This window comes from Chionomys nivalis, chromosome 12 (genome assembly GCF_950005125.1).
Source record: "Chionomys nivalis chromosome 12, mChiNiv1.1, whole genome shotgun sequence".
NCBI lineage: Eukaryota > Metazoa > Chordata > Mammalia > Rodentia > Cricetidae > Chionomys > Chionomys nivalis.
In genome coordinates this window covers 5,433,272-5,460,000 of record NC_080097.1, presented here as the reverse complement: position 1 = coordinate 5,460,000, position 26,729 = coordinate 5,433,272, and the positions used below count along the sequence as shown (strand labels likewise).

At 45.3% G+C, this 26,729-nt stretch overlaps 1 protein-coding gene across 2 annotated transcripts in view; it reads right to left on the bottom strand.

Moving 5' to 3' along the window:
- Abcc4 (ATP binding cassette subfamily C member 4) overlaps positions 1-26,729 on the bottom strand; it is a 202,819-nt gene that overhangs the window by 44,941 nt on the left and 131,149 nt on the right. For both annotated transcript variants that reach the window (XM_057786383.1, XM_057786384.1), the window contains exons 20-25: positions 23,705-23,784; positions 7,969-8,119; positions 4,788-4,907; positions 3,441-3,551; positions 2,428-2,528; positions 907-1,098 (exon numbers count right to left, since the gene is read on the bottom strand). In XM_057786383.1, coding sequence (XP_057642366.1) covers positions 907-1,098; positions 2,428-2,528; positions 3,441-3,551; positions 4,788-4,907; positions 7,969-8,119; positions 23,705-23,784 — 755 coding nt within the window. The remainder of the gene's footprint in view (positions 1-906; positions 1,099-2,427; positions 2,529-3,440; positions 3,552-4,787; positions 4,908-7,968; positions 8,120-23,704; positions 23,785-26,729) is intronic.

The window sequence follows — 26,729 nt, the reverse complement described above, 5'->3', positions numbered from 1 at the left end:
TTCGGCCTGAGCTTGGCCCACCTAGCTCTGGTTGGGTTTCCATGGTGACTGAGAACTGACCTGACAGTTCTACCAGGGTATATTTAGGCCTGGCTGACAGCAGCAGCTTTCCCAGACAGGAGGCGACAGGGAGCACACACCCCTTCTACCCCTCCAAAAGGATGCCAGATGCGGAAGGCAAAGAAGAAAACAGAAGCAGGTTGTCCAGCCTGCTGACACGGAGACAGGACAAGGTCATCTCCAACGCACAACTGAGTTACAACAGAAAAATGGCAAAACAAAAACACACACATGTTTTCAGTGAACCTGATTTTCCGATGGGCTGTGCTCACAGCTAACCTGGGCTTCATGTAGTCCATGGGTGAGGGGCTGGACACAGCTGTGAGGAAAGCAAGAAAGACCAAGGAAAGGGAAGAGGGTACTAGCTAGGTAAGAGGAGAGGAGGGGTGAGAGAAAGCGTTTGGTCCAACAACAGAGGGATAAAAATGGGAAGTAGATACGGGCATCTCAGTGACAAGGGTCCAGGGACAACAGTAGATCAGGTAATTATCAGAAAGCATTAGATCAGATATACTCAACTCCGGTCTGGTTAAATTCTGGTGCACCGCAACCCGGGCACTTTACCACATAAGGAAAGACTAGTTTTCTCCTCAAACAAGGAAAACATTTTTTACCAAAAAAAAAAAAAAAAAAAAAAAGATATTCAAAACTATTATGCAATACTTTAGAATAACTAAAAATGCTAATAAGTGGAGATTATTTTTTAAAAAGAAATATTAGTTTTCTATCACATAGTCCATTCACCCCTGGAAAGAGTCTTGCTAAGAGATTCGCCAGGACGTCGGCACACGCATGCGGCCTAAATCTTCGGGGGACACTCTAGAGGGCGAGACCCTTTCAACGAACCTTCTCTCTGGATTTGATGAGGGCCGTCAGGTGCTTGAGGACCAGAGGCCCATCCAAGCTGTAGGTATAGCTCATGTTGTCGAACACAATCACCCCTTCGTGGGGCCAGCCCGGGGGTGGGCGCTTCTGGTACTCCCAAGCCGCCTCCTTCTCTAGGTTTGTGTATTCAATCACCCTCTCCACAGAAATCATCTGGAAGAGAAAAGGCATCCACATGGGTCAGGAACCAGGGGTTTGCTTGTGGAGGTGTCTGGCCTACACACAGCTGGCCAAGGCCTGCTTGGGCTTTCTAGATGTCAAGACCACTGAGGACTCAGTTGACTTAACAATTCTGCTCACCATCATCTGACACCTCACTCATGATAGCCCATCCCTTCGACCTTGTAACACAGAATGAAAAGCAAGAGGAGGGGCTGGGGAGCCTGCTCAATGGGTTAACTGATTGTTATGTAAACATGAAGACCCGGGTTTGGATCTCAGCACCTCTGTAAACAAAAATGTAAGCACAGTGGGGGTGGATCTGTAGGCCAGGTGTTAGTGGACAGGAGACACACAGCAGGGCTCACTGGTTTGCCAGTCTTGTTGAATTGGTATCTTCTGAGTTCCGTGAGGGACCGGTCTCAAAAGACAAGGCGAAGGGTGAAGAAGACACCTCATAGAAACCTCCCACCTCCAACGTGCACAAATCACTCACACACACACACACACACACCTTCCACAAACACAAAAATGAAAGGATATTTGTAAAACCAAGAGTTTATGTCCTTCGGTCAATAATCTCTTGCTACGGAATGGACCCATCCTAGAGCGGTTAGCTCAGGTGTCTTGAGGACTCACAGTAACAATTTCTATTGTGTGAGAGAAGAGAAATGGAAGGAGCTTGTGTTCACTGTCTAGCTCACTAGCAGGAATAAATATTTCGAACAGGAAGCAATTCACATGCCGACTAAACCTTCTGCTATGGCCATAATGCGCTGCCTTTGAGAAGCACCTTAGAGGTGGGCGTTTACCCACCAGCAACGGACAGGACAGCAGTAACCCCGGGGCCTCCTGCCTTCTACTCCACACATGGGAGATGGTAAAACTGGGGATGAGTGTGTAGGAATGGCGGAGTGGAGAGAGCTATTAATTAAACAGCCTCAAAACACTGAACTCAACTCTTCTTTTACCAAGAACGAGGAATTACCCATTAAGAAACAAAAATAAACAGGCCTCGGAGAAATTAGCCTATATCCTCTCTCGGATTTCAGAACTTCCCTCCTACAGAGGCATTTATTACATTTGAAGACAGCTTGTGATGAATCTAAAACCTGCTGACATAGCATACATAAGACAGAGAAAAAGATGTATACATTTTATTTTACATTAACATTAAACAGATGGAAGCGGGACCTTAAAAAAAAACTCCGTTAGCTATGATGCAAAAATAACAGTTTTAATATTTTACATAAGAATTGCTTTTATGTCATTTAATGGCAAAGGGGACTGTTAAAAGGCCGAAAACGCTCAGATAAACATTACCATATTCTCCACTTCGGCGCTCTGCCGCACAGACCACTGGAACATCCCCGTGAGTGTGATGGCATAGGATAAGGCCAAGCCAACCTGCCCAGCGTCCAGCGCTTTGAGAGGAGGAAGGAGAGGACAGTCAGACTCAGTGGTAACTCGATCCTGCAGCCTTCTGCTGCCCTACCAAGAGGACCCAATAAGTTACATACAACCAGAGTAATCAATCGTTACATTTCCATTCACTGATTGAGCGCATGCTGCAATTTTAAAAGCCCGTTATGAATGCCGAGAGACGATTAGGTGAGTTTGTTCATCTGGGGAGGACTGACACACATCTGAGAAAGGCAGTGTGCACGTGAGGTCTAATGTTATTATTCAGACTCGTCATTATGGTTCAAGGCCTGTTACGTAATCCCACTGTCTATGTCCCATGCAACCGCAGCTGGAAATCACTGCAAACAGGATGATGTGTCCGAGGAGTCAATGCTTTTGAAAGTAAAACACGACTCCCATTGTTCCATGAATAAACATCCTAATTCAGGGGTGTCATTGGAGAGGGGTTAGGAATGGTGAGTTCACGCCACACGTGCCAACACCTGCTCCTCTGGTGCCCACCTGGCAGCGAGCACAGTGTGACTCCCTGCTGGGTCTCTCTCACCCATGTGCACAGGGACATCAGCAAACTAAGAACAGTCCCAAGGCTCAAACACAGAGCCCTAGTCTGGACAAAACGTTAACAGTAAACTTGGCTCTCATCTCTGGGCTACCAGATCAGGGATTTTCAGAATGTCACTGTTTAGACCTCGGCTCCTTCTAACAAAGATAAAAAGAACTTATCCAGACTCTCTCATTGGATCACACTGAATGATCCTACCCACCCTGACATGTTGTAAAAGCTTTAACACACTTTATTAGAACCACACAGAATGCACATTAGACAAGGTGGCAGGAGTTTAATTTAATAACTGTAAACACAGCTATAAATTGTAATCATACCATAAATAGTTATTCACATCTGCACTTACTTTTTGCCAGAATCAGGGACCCAAAGGCAACGACGATGACAAAGACGGCACAGATGGCATCCAGACGCACGGCAAACCATCGCGACGTCGTCAAAAACAAGAACCAAGCCTCTGGATTTGGGAACCGTAACAAGCGCAGTGAGTAAGTACAAAAGCCATGTTTAACTGCGGTGAGTGTGGGGGCACCGAGATGTTGGGACAGAGCAGGGCAGCAAGGTCGCACACTCAACATTTCTAGAAAGTCAGGAAATGCAAAGCAATGTACGATGTATACCTCAAACAGTACAGAGGCTTTGCAAAAAAAAAACTAAGAGCTCTTGAGCAGATATATAATAATAATAAAGAATATGGAAAAATGGCCTGCTATTTCTTAAAGTATTGGGCTATAATATGAAGCCCACCCGCTTATAGGTTGACTTTCCAGTTCTATAGCAAAGCACACAGTTCCCAATTCGCCTCCGATACTTTCCTTACTTCTGCACACACTGGGGTCAGGGATGGGACACCCTCAGGGGCTGTATCCAATTGACTAGCATGCTAAGAGGAGCCTCATGTAGTTTTTAACATGACCTTGTGTCAGCAAAACACAATAAACGTGGGGCAGATTTTAGAGACTTTGAAGGGAATCCTGAAACTTCTGGGAGGAAAGAACTCACACGAACACAAAGAATCATAGGTGGTTGGCAGCTGTCAGTCATATCTATTACCTACCCTGTGCATATCAATTGGATGGTTAGCCATCTATGGTCTATGACCAAGAACACAAATTGGATTGTTAGCCACCTATGGTCCATGGACCAAGAACACCAAATGGATGGTTAGCCATCTATGATCCATGACCAAGAACACCAATTGAATGGTTAGCCACCTATGGTCCATGACCAAGAACACCAATTGGATTGTTAGCCACCTATGGTCCATGGACCAAGAACACCAAATGGATGGTTAGCCATCTATGGTCCATGACCAAGAACACCAATTGGATAGTTAGCCATCTATGGTCCATGGATAAGAACACCAATTGGATGGTTAGCCATCTATGGTCCATGGACCAAGAAGGGTCCTGCAGCACAGCCACAGCCCCTGCTGACATCTTGCTGGTACTCGCTTCCATGCTTACAGCAGCAAAAAAAGGAGATGCCGTGGGGACAAAATAGCATTCACTGCAGGAAACATTTGGCAGGGGGTCGTTTTCAAAATATGTCTGCTGCCTGAGGTCCTAAACAGACAGAGAGCCACGGGGCACCAAGGTAGAAGGACTGAGCAAGCCAATCAGAAGAAATCCAGGCATGGGGAGAGATTCTGAGAGGGTTCAGAGCCCAAGAGCACCGCCTGAAATGGACAGACCTGAATGCAGGTCCTGGTGTGCATCGAACAGCTCCTGGAACCGCTCTTCCGCTCGATATGCCCGGATGGTCCAGAGTCCCTGCAGGGACGATGACAGGTGGGAGAACACGGGACTCCGAGCTGCGGAAACATGGGCAGACACAACCGAGAGCTCAGGGCAGCTGCGTGTGTGGCCTCCCAGGCCTCCTGTGCTCCTAGTGTAGACACTAAAGTACCAAGCGGAACTCCTGGGGCTTCCTAGAGGGCTCTAGGTTTCTAGTCAAAACACTGCCAGGAACCTGAGAAGTCCCTGTGCTCCACCCCCAAATCCTGGTCATTTTAAAGATGGAACTGAGTGTTCCTCCTGTTCAGTACACCTTTGACCGGAGTCAGGTCCAGCTCCCTTCAGTAGCCCATCCTCAAGGTCTTTTCTTCCCTACACTTTCCAGCTACTTCTTTGGGAAGAAATTATTTTTCACCGATTATTTTAATTTTTGGCCAGCAGAGTTCTAAAAACAAAATTTCATTAGCGGATTTATCACAACACATTAAAGCTAGACATATAGAAACCTTTTGAAACCCCCTCTTAAGACTGTTATTTTAAGGGCTGGCACATAGCTACTGTTTCCCAGTAACTGAAAGGGTACCTGACACAGGCAATGTCTCCTGTGCGTCCCAGAGAATCTTCCTCTGTCCACCAGGGTGAGAGCAGTCCTTGATGGTCACTATGTGTCTGGGTGTCACACTGCACTTGTGCCCACACCACTGACCCAGATGGGACATCTCTCGGCTGGCCGTGACCCAATTGGAAGCTTACTCTGAAGGTTGAGGCTAGCGTGACAGGTGTCACTGTCCCTTCTTTTCCAGACCCCCACTGTAGGCTCAATGATTTCATTATCTTATCAGAATTTCAAAGACAAATTCCCCCTTGCCTGTCTTTGACTACGGGGAATATATGTCCCGCAATGGCTTTTGTGTTTCTAGAATACTGCACCATGACCACCTGGGGTCGGACATGTGGGCTATCCTACCCCCACCCCCGTCATGTGAGGATGGTTCCCTGACAGGCTCATTCTGCCCTGCTAGCGCACCTTCAGGATACCAGTAAGTGCTACGGGAGACACAACATTCAATGGCTGCCTTTGGTAGTGGCCAGCAAGGACTTCCAGGCATTACCTCGGGCAATAGGAATCCTACAGGGCAGGGGTTAAAGGTGTTAGCAGCCTTTGCAGAGGGAAGAATGCATTAGAGGTGCAGACCGCTATATACAATTCATGTCCAATGTACTTTTGGTCTGAGCCAGGGTCACAAAAGAAAGATGAGCGAGGTTAAGTGCTCTCTGCATCACCAGGTGTATTTTTCTCTAGCTCTGTCACTTGGAAAACTCCCAGATCATCCTCAGCTGCTGTCTAACAGGCATCTCTGTTACTGTGACCACGCTTCTTACTAAGCATCTCATTTGAACATCTCAAGTTGAACAGTATCTTAAGAATCTGACATGGAACTCTTTAAAAGATCAGATTCCAGGATCTATGTTCTGGAAAATACATGGCATAGGTTCATACTCTGCTAGCTGGTGCTCACTGCAGACATAACTAATGGATCACAGCACCCTGACAGAAACAACATACGCCTTCACAATTTAGGCATTACTAAATGAGGGTCAGCTGGAGATAGGTCAAAAGTGTAGTGAGGTATGTCGTGGGCATCGAAACAGGAAATTCTACATAGAACGGAAAGAAAAAGGTCCTTGTCACTAATAAAAGTGTACGTCAAGGTGTTGATTTGGGGGTTCACAGCAATTTAGCCGGTTCTGAGGACTGGTGACTTTTCAATAGCTTTTACAAAATGTCACCTGCCTTGCTTTACATAGTTATGATAGATGTGTCTTTAGAATTTATTCAAAACACATTAGGTCATGAAAAAAGAAAGTCTGCTGTACTGATGAGCTACCTCTCCTCCTTCTTATTATCCAACACTTCCTAGCTCATTTTGTTATTATTATTATTATTATTATTATTATTATTATTATTATCCAACACTTCCTGGCTCAGATTTCAGAAAGTTGAGCTGGCTTTAAATTGTAGTAGCAATTCTTCATCATGGGCATTTTCTGGTACAAATATCTTCCTTGTGAGTGCTGGAGTGATGGCTTGGAGGTCCCGTCCACAGGACACAAGTTCCCAGCTCCTCCATCTGGCAGACCACAGCCACCTGTAACTCTATGTCCAGGGTAGCCTCTTCTGACCTCCAAGAACACACACATATTGATGCACAGGCACCCACATAAATAAATAGTTTTTTAAAAGATTTAAGTATCTTCCTTCTTGACCCATTTTTGGCTGTCGCCCTTATACATTCTTAAAAGCTGGACTTCTATTTATCTGGCTTTTAATTTTAATAATAATAAAATAGGCTTGCACATTCATAATGAGACGGGCTCCCGATAGCTCATCTTCTGTGGTTACCTACAGAATAGAGTGATTAATCACAGAACACTCTCCTTCTTATCCCCACACTGGGAAGAGAAGTGGAGCAAGAGAATGCTGCCTGCTGCTGCCGCCGGCGTAGCTGAGTCTCTGCAGCCTTCCCCCAAATGCTGCCCACAATCAGCACGGAACCTGAAAGTATCAACGCCTACTTTTCCGAAGAGCCACTACCAGTGATGAGCACCAACTGTGCCTTTCCAGTCCTTGACTTCCGGCACCTGAGGACAGTTGGATCCCTCTCCCCACTTTCCTTTAATCTGTTCCTCCCTTCGTCACTTAGGGAAGAAAACTTCCCCGATTACTCTCCTTCTAGGTTAGTTCTAACCCATGCTGGAAATATCTTATTCACCAGAAAATGTTTCTTGTGCGCCTCCTCTGCATACGAGGAGGGACGGCGTGAGTGACGGGGGGAAGGTCTTCCTCAGGCAGAGCATTAGTTTACACGCGGCTTCTACCCCTTTCTCCGGGTTAGCTGCAGAGTCACACTTGGGATAGAAGGGCCGCAATGATCCCCGAGGGCTATAATAACCATGCTCAGTTGCGGAATGAATGCTAACCCTGGAGAGGGCTGCGGGAGCAGAGTCAGTCTGTAGAATTTCATGGATCTTCTTCACCACAGTTCTCCTTAATCACGGAAGCTGGATGCGTTCACCACTCCCACCCGAGCTGGATGCGTTCGTTCACCACGCCCACCCGAGACCCTCGGCACTCACTTGTGGACTCCAGGCGCTTGACGTCCCTTGACGTCTCTAAGAAATATCTCCGAAGGATCAGGAAGAGGATGGCGAGTGGCACCAAGGGAATGAGGATCCAGGGAATCACTGCAGCTGCCACGGCTATCACACTCACCACAAGTAACAGCGTCTGGAACAGCAAGCACAGAGACAGGGCCTCCTTATTGCCGGAGCTGCAGAGAACCGTGCCTACCCCGGGAAGTTGAAGTGGCACGGTACCCATGCTAATACTGAACATGCCTGCACAAGGCTCGGAGTGCTTTAGACGTCTTTGGACACCCTCATTAGCAGGGCCACTCAAACACGAACCTGAACTGAGATTCCCCAACCACTATGCTAAAAGCGTGGTGTATTTCTATTTTTCATTACTTTCCCCTTTCTCGGCATTCTCAAACGTCACTGAGTTCCTGATGGTTATACCAGCCTTCTCCATGGTGACTGGTCCTCGGCCCCAGCGGATGGAGACGAACACCCTGCCCAGCTCATGAAATGGAGAGAAAGTCTAAAAGGTTCAAAGGTGCTTTCCAACAGTATACCAATTCTTGCTAACTGGACAAATATTTTTAAGTTAAAATATGAAATTTTGTAAGAAAAATTACCTTTAATCCTCCAAAGTGAAATGACTTATGGAAAAAGGAGTAAACTTAATTTTACCAAATATGTAAAATCTTAAGAACAAATGAAGCGGGCTATTTTGCATTTTGTGTACCTACACGTGACAGTGGTCAATCCCACAAAATCTCCTCAGGAGGATTTACCATGAGGCTGGGTGTGCTAGCATCTAACAGTAGCCTCAACCCTTGTGAGGCTGAGACAGGAGGAACTCCACAAGACTGAGGCCAGCCTGGGCTACAAAGTTATTTCCCCGTGAGCCTGGGCTATACAGACCCTGCCTCTAAAGGCAAATGAATAAAACCAAAGCAAACATACAAGAGTTTCCTTTAGAATATCATATTTTAATATACAGATTTTAAAGCCATTTTTTCCCCATAGGAGACTTAATGCAAGGGCCTGTGTGGGCTTTTGGTACTTATCTCCCCAACTGCTTTCAGTGTTGGGGACGTTCCTGGGCACCTATCCGCAGCTGACTTTAAACAGAATTCCATGGGGTTCTGTTGCTGCTGGTCTATAGGATGCATGTGCCAAGGAGTATTTTTCCTATAAACAGTAGTAAAAATGTAGTCTAATTTTATGGGAGCCATCTCTACTTTTGGCTCACTCCATCCCTGAACTCCGACTGCTACCTGTCCCAAGCCCTCAGTCAAGATACATGTTTATGCATAACGCCACCTAATCGGTATATGGTACTTTTTACTCTTTGTTTACAGTATTAAAAATAAAACCAGGTTCGAGTAGCTCACATGTGAGAGCGACTGGGGAGCTTTGAATCTGTGTCAGCACGACTGCAGAGTCTGTGCCAAGCTGCCATGAGTGTGCCCTGCCTGGTCTGCCTTCCGCTCTTCCCGATTCTGTGGGAGGTCAGTCTCAAGTGCCGTTAGCAAACCGGGACTCGCTTCCTGGCAAGATCTTCCTCTGATTTACCAAGGGAAAAAGAATGATGGTTTTCATCAGTCAGCTGTCTACTGATGTATGTATAAAAGAGCCTCTTTTATCTACTATTTTGGGAACACGTAAGATAAAAGAAATTGATCTCCAAGTGGAAAAGAAAATACCACAACAAACAGTGCTGGTGAAAAGCTTCCTCTGGCCTTTTCCAGTGTTAACGCTTTTTATAAAACTCAAGGCTTCGACCTGCAGATTCTACTTTGGACACAAGTTTAAAACAAAGGTAAATAATGGTAAACATGCCAGGCAAAAAGACTGTCACTGTGAACACTGAAGCTTTTAATCCAAGGACTCAAAAGGAAACTATTTCATCAGAAAAAGAGGCCAGGGAGCTGGAGAGATGGCTCAGGGGTTAAGAGTACTTCCTGCTCTCAAAGACTAAGAGTTTGATTTCCAGAAACCTGCAAGAGCAGCCTGCAACTCTAGCTCCAGGAGATCCGACGCCCCCTTCTGGCCTCCCCAGGTACCTGCACTCATAAGTGCTCAGACACGGACAGAAACACAAACACATAAAAGCAAAACAAGTCTTAAAATAAATAAATAAAAGAAACCATGGTCAAATTATCTAGGAGATAAAGACAGCTTCAGAATATGATAGAAAAATCTGACAGCATTTACAAGAAACAGACAAACACAGTCACATGGTACAAAATTAGACAGGTTTATTTCAACAAAAGTTAGAACAAACTAACAACAACAACCACAAAAATCAATGGAAATATAAGAGTCTGTGATGAGGCACTGAAGAAATGAAGACCAATGGCTCTGATGCAAGGGCCAATTCTTTTCAGGCCATAAAGCATGTATCCATAGACCTCAATGACTAAAGTGCAGAGCGTAAATGACTTTAGTGGATTAACAATAACACAGAAACAAGATGACTATCAGGAAAATCCACTGCACACCTCTAAATAACACCAGCATTAGGAAAACACAATGAAAATCGGGCACCAGCAAAGTCTGAAAGTTGCAACTAACATTACATTTGGAGGTAAACATATAGCTTTAACTTTTTTTTTTTTGTAAGTAAAAAGGAAATTTAACTACCAAAAACTAGATCTTGAGGTAGAAAAGTGGGTGGGGAGATGGCTCAGTGGTCAGAGCATCTTTATTGCCTTCAGACGAGCTCTGTTAATTCCCAACGCCCACATGATGGCTCACCTCCATTCATAACTCCAGTTCCAGGACACGTGACCCCTTCTTCTCATCCTTCACACATCCAGAACACAATGGGAACATAAACATACATGTAGGCAAGACAAACATACACGTAAGATAAAGACAAATAAAGACATTTTAAAAGAAGATAGGAAACAAATGAGCACAACAACAACAAAAACAGGAAAAGGGAAAAAAAAAACAGACACCGTGGCATAGGCCTGAAATGACAGCACTTGGGAGGTGGACATGGGAGGGGCTGGTGCAAGTCTGAGGGCAGTTTGATCCAACAGGGAGCTCCAGGCCAACCATGGCTACACAGTGAGAGGCTAGTTAAAAAACAAACAAACAAACAAAACCACCAAAACATCAATAACAACAAGAGGAAACATGATAGCTTAAAAGAGAAAGAAAAATTTTAATGAGATAGAAAAAAAAACTTGGGTCTTTCAAAGACAGAAGGAAAAATGCTACTATCACGTATCAAAAGAGCTATCATGGGCGTTAAAAGGGGATGATCAGAAACTCAGAGATAACATGTTAGGTTGAAAGGTCAAATGCCTTGAGAAATGGTGGCTAAAGGTTTTGCTAAAAGAAATAGCAAACAGCATAATTCTATTTCAGTCTACGAATCAGAATTCATAGTTTGAAAGGGATTTTTGTGACTAATCACAGTCCTTGACTTAAACTGTTTCACTGGTGAAGTCTATGAAACAAGTCAGAAAGGGGAAATGCCATTGTTACCAAATTCTTGGCTTTATTTTAGAAAAGAGGACTGACAGGTAGGATGCAAGGGAGACACGCCTTTAATCCCAGCACCAAAAAGTCTGAGACAGGTGGATCTCAGAGCTCTAGGCCAGCCTAGTTCTACATAGTGGGCTCAGGTCAGCCAGAGCTACATAGTAAGTCCCTGTCTCAATCTCCGCTCCCCACAAAATAAAAAGAAAAGGAAAGAAGAGGAAAAAAGAGAAGAGAGGAGTGCAGAGAAATAGAACACAAACATTTCGAGAACAAACATTAGTTGCTAGCAATCGACCTCTGTGACCGGGGCTGGTGAGGCAAGTTTAGAAGGTGCACAGCAAGCTGTTGAGAAGGCAGGAGAACTTGTTATCTACAGCCAGGGTTTCTTCTACCTCTGCTCTTAAGGCTTTTAATCCACCAAATCAAGCCGGCTAAGATGACCTGATATGATCTCCCTTACCTGAAACCAGCCAATTAAAAGCAGTAATTGTATTTTCAAAATACCTTTCAACCAACACCTTGGTTTCTGTTTGAGTAAACAGTTGGGATTGGGAGCCTTAGTCTGGCCAAGCTGACACACAAAATCGACGATCACAAACACAAGTCCCATGCTAACTCTCTCCTTTTCATGAGGTCAGTATAATATCAGATGTTTACAAACGATTACAAGAGATGCAAAATGGAGACCCATGTCTTTGCTGAAAAGATACTGGTTAGGTTAACCCACGATGTGCCAGTGTGACCTTCTTCTAGAGTAAAGAGAATGACCGTGACTATCTGAAGAAACTCAAAAATCCTTCGTCAAAATTCAACACCTATTCTTGACTTTAATGTTTTACACTGTTATCAAATTAAGAATTAAATGAGTCTTTCCCAGTCTGACAAGGTAACTATTTAACACAAAACAACCCTTCCCCACAATGCACAGGTACAACTAACACCCCTGTCAGTGAAGAAACACGGAAAAGACCCTTCTGAAAGTGCAAAAAGCCCTAATCTAGTGGATCTCAATCTGGGTGGAAACCAGTTTAGGGGTTAAATGACCCTTTCATGGGGGTTGTATATCAGATATTTGCATTATTAACAATAGCACAATTACAGTTATGAAGTAGCAATGAACAATTCTGTGACTGGGAGTCACCACAACATGAGGAACTGTATGAAGGGTTGCAGAGTTGAGAAGGCTGAGATTCACTGCTCGTACGGCTTCTACTCAGCACTGTGTTAGAAGGGCCAGCCACAGCAATAAGTCAGGGAGAGCTTTAAGTATCGAAAAGGGAAAAGTGACACTCATTACACACATACACGCACACGCACGCACACACACACACACACGAACACACACACACACACCAGTTTGGAGACAGGGCTTCAGGAAGTAGTCCTAGCTAGACTATAAGTGGCTATGTAGAGCAGGCCGGCCGCGAACTCACAGAAATCCACCTGCCTCTGCCTCCTGAGTGCTGGGAATAAAGGTGAGTATCACCTATCAGCACATTCAGCAAGAGACCATTCTTAATTGCAGAAAATGCAAAGTGAATTTAGGATCAATGATATGCTAGCAATATGCATAAAATCTGTTATCTCTATATACTAGCAGCAAACAAGTGAAAAATACTTAAACAATCTCATCAAGAGAAACAGAAAACACTACACATGGGAATACAAGTGACCAAAGGAACACAAGTGATCTCTACTGAAAATTATAAACACGTCTGAGAAAGTTAGAGGAGACCCAAATACGTGGACAGATGCGCCGTAACAGGCCACGCGGACAACAGAAGCAGAGTAAGGAGCAGAGTAACAGAAATAAGTAAGGCTTTATAAAAAGAAACTGACAGGGTGGATTTAAAATTAAAAGGCTAAAAATATGTAAAATGATCTTGACAAAGAAGAGTCGAGTGAGATGACTCAGACCGATACAGATTTCTAAGACGAACAGTAGCCCAGCCACTGTGGTATCCATGAAAGAACAGAACCCCGATCCCTTGTATGTGTGGGCACACGCTAGAAAATGCATAGTCACAGGGTCAAGAATGCTGTATTCGGGGTGCATCCAGAGTGGGGAGGGGGATCCAGTGCAAAGATTAAAAATCAATGTGTACCTCAGGACAGACACAGCTCCTGAGCCCTGGATGATAAGTCTCTCAGAGTCTGGATCCTGCACCAGGAGGCAGAAGCTGTACCAACTGCTTCAAGACTGAATTCAGACTTCCAGAGAACACGCATCGGAATCCAGAGAGAGGACTGGGGAAGACAAGCAAGTTGTGAAATTCTGAAGCAGGAGAAGTTCCAAGATGCTACTTTTGATGATGAAGAACCATGTTCCAGGTCAAATCAAAAAGACACATCATATATAAGATAGAAAGTACTGGGGTCAGTGAGGTGCACGCGCCAACCTGACAGCCTGAGGTGAGGCGCATGTGCCAAGCCTGACAGCCTGAGTTTAACCTCTGGGATAAGTGCAGTCGAAGGGAGAACTGACTCCCATGAGTCCTCTGACCAACACGCTTGAGCACGGACACACATGCAATCAACAAGTGTAAAAGATTATAAAATAGAAAGTACGATTTTAATAAAACAGAAGCAAGCTCACTAGCTGACGTGGGATTCCCCTCTGTATGCTGTGATTACCATTAATGAATAAAGAAACCATCTTGGGCCTGTGCAGGGAATAGAGGTAGGCGGGGAAAACTAAACTGAATGCTGGGAGAAATAAGGAGGAGTTAGAGAGAAGCCACATGGCAACACACAGATTAATAGAAATAGGTTAAATTAATATATAGGAATTAGCCAATAAGAAGCTAGAACTAATGGACCAAGCAGTGATTTAATTAATACAGTTTCTGAATGGTTATTTCGGGGCTGAGCAGCTGGGAACCAACAAGCGCCTTCCTACAACAACTAGCCAACTTTTTCTTATTCATCTCACTGTGAGAATTCACCAGAAAAAAAACAGACAAATACGAATACAATCAAGACCAGCAACATGTGGAGACTCTGGGGTCTCGAATAATATGTAGTCATTTTCTCCTCCACACTCCGGACTGTCTAGGATGGCTGAGGGTATAAGGCCCCAAGGGGAGAGGACACAGTGAATGACGGCTACTGTGTGACCATGCGTGCCATCCAGCAATGCTACGGCGCAAAGTTCTGTGTTCTGAGAACAGCACCGCCTGGATAAAAATGAGATCCTTCAGTTCTGTTGTTCTTTAGGTCTTAGTTGCCTCTTTACTAAACTACAACCATTACCACCGCAGCACATGCTGGGATAGGTTGGAGCATCGGTTGCCAGCCTGCAAGACTGGGGAGATCCCTAGGGGCTGTGGTCACACTACCAAGTGTACACGGCAAAACCCAACCCTCTCCTAAGAATAGCAGGCATGGGGCTCTGTGAGGCCTGTCACCGACGGGTCAAGTGTTGGTCAATATTTCCAGTGCCCTCTACGGTCAACTCGTCTGTCCACAACCAGGGGACCACTTCAGCTGGGCAGCTGGCACCAGCATTATCTCTGAGGCTGGCATCACAGACGATTCCTTCCTTGCAAGCGCACTGACTGAGAACTCTTTTGTTGATTTTTGCAAGCATGAAAAACACTGTGATTTGGTTAAAATGGATGAGCTTACTTTTAAAGACAGAGATCTTTGAAAATGAGGGCAAAGCAACCTAACTAACACCGTCCTTTGTCTGAGGGGGATTTGAAGGTGGGAGTGGGGGGGCAGGGGTGAACAAACCATAGAAATTTCCCAATGACAAAGTCATTGTTCCCTGTGCTTTCTACACACTTTCCCTGACATCTCCACACAAAGCGATGCAAGGGTCAGTGGGACCGAGACAAGTCCGGGCAGTTCCACCCTTGTGCTTCTATAAAAGCCGGTGACCCAACCTATTATCCCCAAGTCTTAGGCTGGCTTTGTTCCCCTTATCCAGATGCAGAGCTTTCTCTCGCCCCGCCCCCACCCCCCAGGAAGAAGCAACCGAGGGATGCCTCCTTCGCTCCTCCTTTGGCTTGGCATTTTCACTTCATAAAGCGGCAGTCAATGTGTTTTGTGTGCAGGGAGGGGGGAATGACACGTTCAGTGGTGGTCCCCACTACTGCCTGCATTGGTGGCTCAAGTAGCCTCGGGATTAGCCCTTTGTGTGCCGTGAAAGGCTATGAAAAGTCAGTTATTTAAGCTCAGTCAAGCTGCTGGCCTTATTTATTTATTTATTTTGGATGAGGGGTGCGAGGTGGGGAAGAAAGGTTTTGCAATGTGGTTCTCCTAAACCAGTTGACAGCATTTTGCAGAAGGCAGCTCCATGCAAGTCTGCACACTCAGAAAAATCCTCCCACCGCCCCCCCCAGAACCCCACTAAAATGCCAAGTGCTATTCCTGCCTCCTAACTTCATTTTCAATTGTTTTGTTAGCAGGAAGAGCCCTGGAAGCGAGGACGTTAGCTGCCAGAACTGCAGACAAGTGAGGCCCTTTACCACATGCTCCTGAGGATCACGGAAGCTTCGGAAATAGTATGGAAATTAGGTTAATATGAAATGTTTACTGCTCAGTGGTCTATTCTGAAAACAATTGGTGGTGTGGTTCTGAATAAAAACTAGCCCTTAGAATTATAAGGACCAACAAACCCAACATCTGGGATACAAGCTCACGTGGCAATATTTATGGGTTTGGTATGTGTCAGAACACATGGAAAATAAGATGATTATCATTATCAAATGATTTCTCTCACTTAGGAGTAATGTTGGATTTTAAAAAGCATATCCCTTATCACTTCACAAACTCTGTTGACATGCCACTGATGTCAACAATGTAGCTCAGTGTACAGTAGTTACCCAGCTCTGGGTTAGATCTCCAGACCTGGGGTGGGGGAGGAGGGTTCAGCCAGACATGATGGGAAAGAGCTGTCTGCCACTCCATCTACCTGAGAACCTGAGACAGAAAGGTCATTTGAGCCCAGGAGTTCAGAGCCAGCCTGGACGATACATTGAAACCTTACCACTAAAACACAACTAAACTAAAGGAAGAAAAATACATTAAAATGATAGCAATTTATCTTTCCGGCAATCCTTAGGAAGTAGGTTTTTTCTTCCATCTTTTGTGAGTATGTAGCTCTGTGAGGACAGAGGCGGTAAGCGGTAGACCTCAGTATGTGAGTTAGAAAAGGCGGTTTCTCAGCTCCCCCGCTCTACCATACATGACACCGTAATCTTATGCTTATCTAAGAGCCACCCTGTCACCTACAGAGTCACACAGTAGCACACTCGACCTCACACCATTTAAACCCGAAGCTTTTCCTGAAGAACCAAGCACACTGTCTGAAGTGGTCTTCGGGGCTCTGTGGCCACAGGAAGGAAGACCGTGCATTGGTAGGAAGACATGATTAGCCTTTAAGCAGTCTGTCTTCGTCACCTAGAATTGCAAACAGCCCCAGCTTATCCAGCAACTATGGTATGACTAAACAAGACCGATGTTTGGTGGCCTCAGGGTTGACCTTGGGGTCAGGATGTGGCTCAGTTAGGAGGGCTGTCTAGTCTGCAGAGCCCTAGGTTCAACTCCCAGGGCCATGGACTGGGTGCCCACTAGCACAGATTCCTCTCCCAGCACTTGGCACATGAAGACTAGGGATCAGAAACAAAAGATCATCTTTGGCTACACAAAGAGTTCAAGGCCATCCTGGGATACCTAAAAACTTATTTTAAAAAAGAAAAAGTCTTGTGATTGATGTATACCTGAGGGATGAACTGTCCTGCAGTGTAGACTTCCTAGTGGGAGAGGGCAGCAATTGTTTATTCATGGCGTTCTTATATAGATGCTCACGTGACAGTATGCCCAGGGACCTCTCCAGCCGGTCTGTGCGGGCACAATCCTATCCTTTGGGGGTTCTCCTCTCCCTGTCCTACCCACCACTACACGGTTAAGGTCTTGTACTTGAGACGCAAGTCTCTCCAAGACCTGGCCCCTCTACCCATCGCCTTTGTTGCTTCCAATGTCTTATCTCAATACCCTGTTGTTATTCCATCCCACGGTTTCACTGCAAACACCCATGCCCTGGGCTTCCTGCCACGTATGTCTTCTCCACTTCTGGGGTTCAGGGATGACCACAAAGCTTTGTCCAACTCCTCCAGATAGGTTACAGAAGGATCCCAGAAGCTATGACCAAAGAATCTAGGTCAACTCAGAAATAATAAAACCTTGAAGCTTTAATTTAAAACCACATACAGTCTCTTAGGAAATAACCAGGTGCCGAGACACCGTCAGGCTTCCTCTGCGCACAGGGATGCCCCAGCGCCGTGGACACTCCATGGAAATGGGCTAAGAGACCAACACGCACCAGAGGATTTCTCACCTCAGCACCGCCTGCTAGTTATCCTGGAGGTGCTGACAGTCCTGAGGAGCGCATGAGTGAAGAGGGGTGAGGGTGGGGTCAGGGGAAGGTGGGGAAACAACTCGTACCTGCTAAGACTTCTTCAGGTAAGCAGTAGGAGAGAGGAAAGAGACATACACATGGCACATTTTTACAGTCCCTTCAGTTATCGAGGGGGCTGCACTTCACAAACTATGATGGGATAACGTTATACAGGCTCGACTGTAAATGCTTTAGGAAAATAGACAAACCTGGCTACAGTGTAGGACCTTATTTAAGGAGAGGTCAGCATAGTCAAGCACAAGCATTTGTGTGCACAGTCTGTGTGAACATGTATGCACTATGTATGCACATATGCCTGCAATGTGAGGGTGAAAGGTTAATGCTGGGCATCTTTCTTTTCTGCCTTATTTCAAGAAAGGGTTTCTCATGAACCTAAGGTGCACTAATTGGGCTGGGCTAAGCTATTGACCATTCAACCCCAAGGAGCCTCCTCGCTAACACCTCCCAACTCCTGCGATTACAAGCCTGGCTTTGCTCTACCAACTGGAGCCATCTCCCCGGTCCTGCCACAAGCATTATTCTGCATACTGTTCACCAAACACCAGTTTTGTGGAAAGGTCATATATAGACAATTAACTGATCCTTGAGGGTGTTTATGGGCACACGCATGTACTCTGCCCCCATCCCCAGTCTCTCTCTAAAAGTCAGGGTTAGGTTAGGGGGCTGGGAGGGGCAGCCTACAGGAACGAGAAACAGTCCAACCCCAAGGGATAGGTTTAAATAAAAAAAAAAAAAATGTTCTCCTTTTGGGAAAAAGCCAAAGTATTTTGCAAAAATACCTAGTTACAAGAACAGTCACACAACATCCTCCCATCAATTGTGACAAATGTATTTAACTAAACTTATTACTAAAAACAGTGAGTTCTAACTATTTAATTAAAATGCTACTAAAAATTTAAAGCATGGCATCTATTAATAATCTGATAGCTGCTTTATGAAAATGTGGGATGATGGGCTGCTGGTGAGATGACTCAAGGGTAGGGGGAACTTGCCACCAAGTATGATGACCTGAACTGGTCCCCAGGAACCACATGGTGTAAGGAGAGAACTAACTCCCACAGGCTGTCCTCTGCCTTCTACATGTGAAACTTAAGAGAACAAACACAAAGTAAGATAAAATCTGTATTAAGAAATAAAACAAACTAAAGTCATGCTACTGAAATGTGCTGATCATAAGGAATCAGAGTTAAACCTGTGGGTTAGTGACCTTCTCTGTCTGTCTGTGCACTTGCACACACACACATAGGCATACACACACGCATACACACACACATAGGCACACACAGGCACACACACAGGCGCACACATGCATACACATAGGCATACATGCACACGCACACACGCACACACAGGCACACATACATACACACGCATACACATGGGCACACACATGTGCGTGCATGCACATACACACACACTCAGCTAGTTTACCAATACATTCATCTTCTGAAGGTCAAATTCCTGCTGGGAGACTGTTGTCTCTGCTCAGTTTCTCATCTGAGGGATGGATGGTCAGATGGCATTGATATTTTAATTTTTCTATTTCTTCAATACCACCTAGTTTTAACCTGCAGAAAACTATTTTGTCTTGATAGGAGTTGGCTTTAGAAATCCTGTTTATACTCAAAGGGGTCACAATCTCCTGAAAAAGTGAAACACTTTTGAACAATACTTCCTAAGCCAGAGGTAAGCTGCTAGCCATCAGCAACTCCGATATAGCTTTGTATTTTATGTTATTATTTCTAATCTTGTATTTATACTTTATTCAAAATGCCCTTTGGCTCTGTTCTATGCCTTGCAACAGCTTGTCAGTTAAAAGGGACAGAACTGTCCCCCTGTGTCTATTTTATGTCTAGTCACTACACGCATGTGTGCACCAAGAGCCCAGTTTCCCAGACGTCTCTTCTCAGCCCTCCTCCAGTCACACATCTCACAACGATGCACGAGCTTTGAGAACAGGCTGTGACATTGCCGTGTGCCATCACCATGAAATACCAACAGCTAACACTTTAAAACAAACCCGGTCCATGTCCACAGAAATGGACCTTTCCTTGACGCCCGAGGGACAAAATTAGACTTCAATGTGGCCAGGAACTTTGTTCACATTTTAAACAGAGTTTCCTGCATATCCCCGCGGTGGCATGACAGATCTCTGCCCAGACTTCTGACTGGGTCTCTCAGAGCACACGGACGGTAGGCCCCTGCCACAGATGGAGGGAGGGTCCTGTCCTCAGGCCCACCCCTCCATTCCTCAGCATCACACGCAGTGGGAAACTTAAGTCCTGAACTGACTTACAAAACCAACTCAACTGTCATCATCTTTCAGAAAGCTGATGGCGTACACACGCTCGGGATTAAGCAGTTCACAGGAATGACTGTCATTACGTTATTTACTTGTAGCGATCCGATCTTATGACCCAGTAAAGCATGTGTGTATGCCTATCTTTTATAAGGAGGAACTAGGAGCCAAGCAGTCTTTATCTGAACCTTGCTTGGATTTCTATTCACTCTGGGGGCACTGCCTCAACTCCAACTCCGTCTGAACTCAACTGCTTCAGCCAAGCTGAGCACAGGAGCATCCTGGGAAACTCCCCGAACACAGGAGGAGTAGTAATGACTTCCAGGATCTGATGAGAGACATCGAGGCTTGCAGCATCCAGAAGTCAGCAGCAGGGTTTAGTAATGACATTAAGAACAAAGGCAGACAGGAAGTTTGCTACTAAGTAAGGTCAATTTTGAAAGAAGGTTAAAAAAAAAAAAAAAACCCTTCAGGGGACCCAGGAAACTGGCTCAGGGGATGAGCGAGGAAATAAGACCTGAGGAAAACTGCATAAACCTCAGAGTCTATGGAAGGGAGTAGGTGCTACTATTGAAAGCAATGGTCTCCTGACTTGAATGGTTTATCTGGTGGCTAATTCTCAAATTTCTGTTGCTATTGTTGTTGTTCTTTTTGTTTGTTTGTTTTAGTGGTGCAAGGAATGGAACCCAGGGTCTCAGGAATGCAAGGTCAGGAGAGCTACATTCTTAGTCCAAATGTTTAAACATGTGTTAAAGGGTTGAGGCAGAGTAGACACCATGTTGTGAAAAGCACCCCCCAATTACCCACCAGCACCCCAGAAGCTCCAGCGTGAGGCCAGCCGGAGGGTGAAGGAGGCTGACTGTCATTTTGACCTTGCTGCAGTTCAATTCTGGAGACTGCTTAGGATTGTGAGGAGCAACCCCCCTGCCATCCGCCTCAGCTAGCAGAGTTAATAGGCTTCTAATTAATTTCCAGGAGATTGCTGTTATAACTAACAGGTTTTAAACATTTGGTTGATTGGGGAAAATGAATTGAATATAATGTATTTGATTTGGAAAATTAGTTTTCATTCTATGTGCTTACCATAATAGTGTTTATTTTAAGTTTACACGATTCCGTTAAGAGTCCCAGAACACCACTGGGCAGTTTTCCTACTGACAGAGTCCTATCTGGCTTAAAAAGAAAAAAAATCAATTTACATTTAGATTTTTGTTGGCCTTTCTTTGAGGGTAGGTTAAATTCATTGTGTGTGTGTGTGTGTCTTTCATAAAAATCTTCGCTCAATCATATAGCAACAGGCACCAAATATTTCCAAATGATCACAGCAACTCTTCACAAGCAGCCCAGTCCATCATCAGATGCAAACCCTCCCAGGGAAGGCTGCCGTCCATTTACCAAGTTTTATTTGATTCCTCCTGACAGCCATTTAAACAATGAGTGTCGGGAACTGTCTCTCAAAGGGGCGAGAACAATGGCAGAGGATCAGGGCTTTTATATCGAGCTAACACTATTCTTAAAAGGAGAAAATATTCCTTCCTGAAAGGATTATGGAAGGCTCAGGAGAGACACCTGCAAGCACAGGGGGTGACAACAGAGCTGTATCCCGATCGATGGTCAAGTTATCCTTTATGTGAAACTCCTTTTGCAGGGACACCAGCGACAAGACTCACCTTCTGGTAGATTCTAGAAACAGACTAATTGGCACCAAAAGTGGTTAACAATGGTTGAGTGTCCCAAGATTGTGTGTGTGGGTAACAGATAAAGACCCTGGAACAGCTGGTCCAACTGAGGTACAACAAGACTAGAATTTTCTCTCCTCGCAATGCTGAGAACGCTTTCTACTGAAACCGAGAATCAAGTGTATCCCTCCACGGGCGATGAGGGATTCTAATCAGGAAGGCTCACTGCTAAACACACAACGGGCCAGTCAGCTCTGAAAACTCAACCTTGGCCTAGCTTGTGATCGTGGAGAGACAGAACCCTCTGCAAATGCTTCTAGAAGGAATTAATAATCTCTGTCAAAACATGTGTTTAAAGTTATCTGTATTCTACCGAATAAGGAAGACAACGCTCTAGTGGCTTCTAGGGGATAGAGGACATAGCTAAATCCAGGAAGACTCATTTTAAAAACAAGTTCACAGAAGCAAAAGAGTCTGGTGCGTTGATCTGCAGTACAGAGACTCCACCCGTGAGCCTCAGGGGAGTGGGAAGGGAGGTCTTCACCTATGGGCCATGCAGCTCGCAATCAGAGAGCCTGGGCTCCCTTTCTGGGTGACTAACGGGGATGCCAGCAATCACTGTAGCCCACTCTTGAATTTTTTTTGATGGGGGGTGGGGCAGAGCTAATTTTCCACATTAGACAATTATTCAGTTCTTTAGATCGGTGGTTCCAGAAGCGAACCTAAGCTTGGACTTGAGCGATTGGCTCAGAAGAAAGGGGGAAGGGCCCAGCAAGACTGGGCATAACTGAAGACCCCGCTGCCACTTCCTGCCTACAGCTTGGCTTCTGGAGGGAAACTAGCAGTTAGGAGACTGAAAAGGGTCCAGTCTCAAGGCAAGGAGCCACAAGCAGCTGGGATTTGAACGTATGCAGAGCCTTTGATGGATGTGTCTCTTCTCCAAAATAAACGCTCAGGGGAAAACAAAAAGATCCCCTGCCTGAGTCACTGAAAAGTAGACAGAATTAAATGACAGAAGAAAGCAAAACAAAACAGATAAAACCACAGGGACAACAAGACTGAATGAGGAGATGAGAGATGAGGTGACCCAACATGATTGCTCTGGGCCTCAAGTTCACAGACAAAACATGTCGGAGGGGGAATTTCTGTGGGATTCTTTCTTTTTCTTTAAAGACACCTTAAGACAGAGTAATCAATGTGGAAGAGTTGCCTAGGAAAACACAAAGGACCTTTTCTGGGAAGACTTTGATCCTGTCCTCCTATTACTGGCTTAACCATGCCTGTGTTTAAGGCTTTGAATCTGCAATAACCGCTCTCCTATTGTCCTTGCTAACAAAGTATTATTTGCACCTTATTATTGCTAATCTCGTCTTTGTAAGAAACCACACCTGGTTTTACCCCACCCCCTCCAAAAAAAAAAAAAGCAGAAAGAAAAAAACGGTGCAGTAAATATTTGCCCTTTGTGGCAATACAATGCATAATTTAGTTAATCTGGGTTATCTTTCCGTGAGAGGTGATTGTTTCTATATTATGAAATGTGTTCACAGTAAGTCAAATCCACGCCAGATACCTGGGAGGCAGACGGAGAGCCACCTACCAGCATGTAGCTGCCATGAACCAACCCTGACAGGCACGCAGAGCCACACCTACACACACTACTCACGCTAAGCTAGCCTCCGAATCATAACCGCGCCTTTCTTCTACAAACACAGCCTTTTCTAAGGGAACATTACACACCTCTGGCCCCACAGCCCCGCTGCCACCCTCCTTCCCTCACGGAAAGGCCCTGGAAAAGAAGAAACAGGGCCTTCAGTTCTGCGTTTGAAAACACGGCATGATTTTACATACCTGGATGAAGTCGAGAAACGTCAGGGGGAGCAAGTCATCCATATGTCCGATGTCTTTGGAGAAACGATTTAAAATTCTTCCTGCAAGCACAGTATATGAGAAATTACACATCTCCCCAGATAGACCCTTTAAGAGAAACAACTTGCAAACAAATCAAAACAATATTTTAAATGCATATGTATTTAATCTCTCAGGCATTCATATGGAATAAGCTAATGTCAGTGGCAAAGAAGAATATGGGATAATATCTAAAGGGAAACCAAAATGCCACCAAGTGGGGCTGGACTCAGAAGCACAACATGGCCCTCGATTTAAAAAAAAAAATCTATATGTATATATACACACACACATTCACACAGAAACGGAAAAACCTGTGACAGTGTTGGCTTGGTAGGGTTTAGAATGTTACTTTATTTTTAGGTCAGTCCAAGTACAAAGTAGGTAGATAAAGGAAAAAAATGACAAACACGGAAATACATAAATTCCAATTGCTATATTAGTTTTTCTTTAATCATGAGAATTAATTTTCCTAAATGTTAACATTTAGTGTTTTATGCCCTAGGAGACGGTTCCCTGGATCTCATATGCCAGGAAAACTTGAAATACTTCCTTCCCAGTGAGAGGAAGCATTGTAAGTGCACTACCAGAGTCGTGAGCACACTACCGCAGTCATCGTGAGCACACTAGTGTCATCGTGAGCACACTACCACGGTCATCGTGAGCACACTACCAGGGTCATCGTGAGCACACTACCAGGGTCATCGTGAGCACACTACTGCAGTCATCGTGAGCACACTACCAGAGTCATGAGCACACTAGTGTCATCGTGAGTACACTACCAGGGTCATCGTGAGCACACTACCAGGGTCATTGTGAGCACACTACCAGGGTCATCGTGAGCACACTACCAGGGTCATCGTGAGCACACTACCAGGGTCATCGTGAGCACACGACCAGGGTCTCTCTTTCAGGTGTCAAGGGGACAGCTGTAGGCTTGGACATCCAAGGAGACAAAAGGCAAGTCAGGCAGGGAAACAGAACAATACTCCGCAATTAAAGATCAGTTTCTACCACCCACTGCACTTCCTGTGGAGAAGAACCCAAGAAAATAAAATAGTATATGGTGCAGGCTTCAGAGGGCATCAGTCAAAACTGGTTTCTAGTAAGCATCTATTATTTTGAATAATATGATTTTAAAAAAGAGAAGTACACACTGATGGGTGGTGGGTGGGTGGATGGATGGATGGATGGATGATGTTTGGATGGATGATGTTTGGATAGACGGATGGATGGATGGATGGATGGATGGATGGATGGATGGATGATGTTTGGGTGGATGGACAGACAGGTAGACTAATAAGAGTTTATATTGTGGTAGGCAACTCCCTGAGCTATTTTCTGGTTGATGCTTTGGCAGGCCACGGTACAGATGTGACATGAGGCCCTGGGTGTACTCTTGCCAGCATCGGGACGGAGCGTTCATTGCCTCTGCAACCCTTCCAGAGCACCTGGTTCTACCCGGAAGCACAGGGTGTGCACGCCAAAGACAAGCAGGCCTCAACATTCCGACTTGGGACACACAGGCTCTAGAAAATGTCACTTCACTGACATCTTTGGCAGGCCCAGTGACATGTCTTCTTAGTTTTAATAACACCTTCTTTAGTGACTTGTCCTGAGGATTAAATGGCCCCATGAGTGTGAGAGAATCCTGTCATGATGCCAGGCGCTTTTTAACAAGTACTGGAAAGCAAACAGACAAAGAGGTGGAACAATGACTTTTAGCCAGATTCTGAGCATTCCACCCAAAGAGGAAGTTCAACCGTTAAAATGTGGATTCTGGTGCAATAGCTGGGGAGGTGTCTGAAGGTCTGAGGATCCCAGGGATGCCCTGTCTACTGCTCCCTAGAGCAGGCTTGGAGAGGGGAGAGACAGTCCAAATCAGGTACATCTGAGAAAACACTACCATTAGATAGGCAGATTCCCCCTGGATATCCCTAGGGGTTCTGAGGACTAGTTTTTAACTTTGCAAAGAAACAAGACTGAAAGAAAAAAATTATAACTACATAGGTAAGAGCATTTATTCATTAACTGCAGGAACCTGAATTGGAATCCCTGGCACCCAGGTAGAAAGCCAGACCTGGCTGCACGTGTCCCAGGAGAGGAGACATGCAGGATATAAAAGCTTGCTGGCTAGCCAGCCTAGGGTAAATTGCTCTGGTTCAGAGAGAGACTCTGTCTGAAGGCAATACTGCAGAGTGATGCAGGCAGACACCAGAGGTCTTGTTCTAGCCCCATTGTGCACCTCCACCCCCACAACACACACCACACACAAAGATACACAATCCAAACCAAAATCATTAGATACATGAAAAAAGTGGGAGGTTACACTTTGAGAACACAGGCAAGATTCAGACATACCAGATGTATGATTAGCTTTAACAAATGTCAAAAGTGGTATTCAAAATACCCTTTAACAACGAGATGGCTCCCTAGAGATGACCACGCCACCAAAACCATTTTACTAGGCTCAACGAACTTCAGGTCTGAGCTAGCGGAGGGGAGCTAACAACAGAAGACACAAGAGGAAGGCAGACCACTGAGAAAAGGCCTCACTACACAGTCAACACAACAACTCCGGGCCAAAGATCCCCACAGCCTTCACGCTTAGCCACCAATGTGACTAAGAGGGTCTCGTAGCAACTTCCCTGCAGAAAGCACGGAAGAGAATGAGCAGTGTTTGCAGAGTCTTCAGCCTTGCAGCGGACGAGGAAATCAGGGCTGTGATGTCGAGTTCAAGGCCTCACAGTCAGAGGCCTCCAAATCAAACCCTTCTGAGTCCCCTCCACACTCTGCCATGCCTCTTCATGGCAGTGACATGTGGTCCCCGCTGGAATGTGTCAGGGGAAGTGAGTGGTGGGGACTGAGCTTCCCAGAAGAATCCAGTCCCTCTTCAAACTCTTCTGCTAGAAGCAGCCTGCTTACGTTACACCAAGTCTGGCCCTCCGGGAACACCAGAATGCTATTG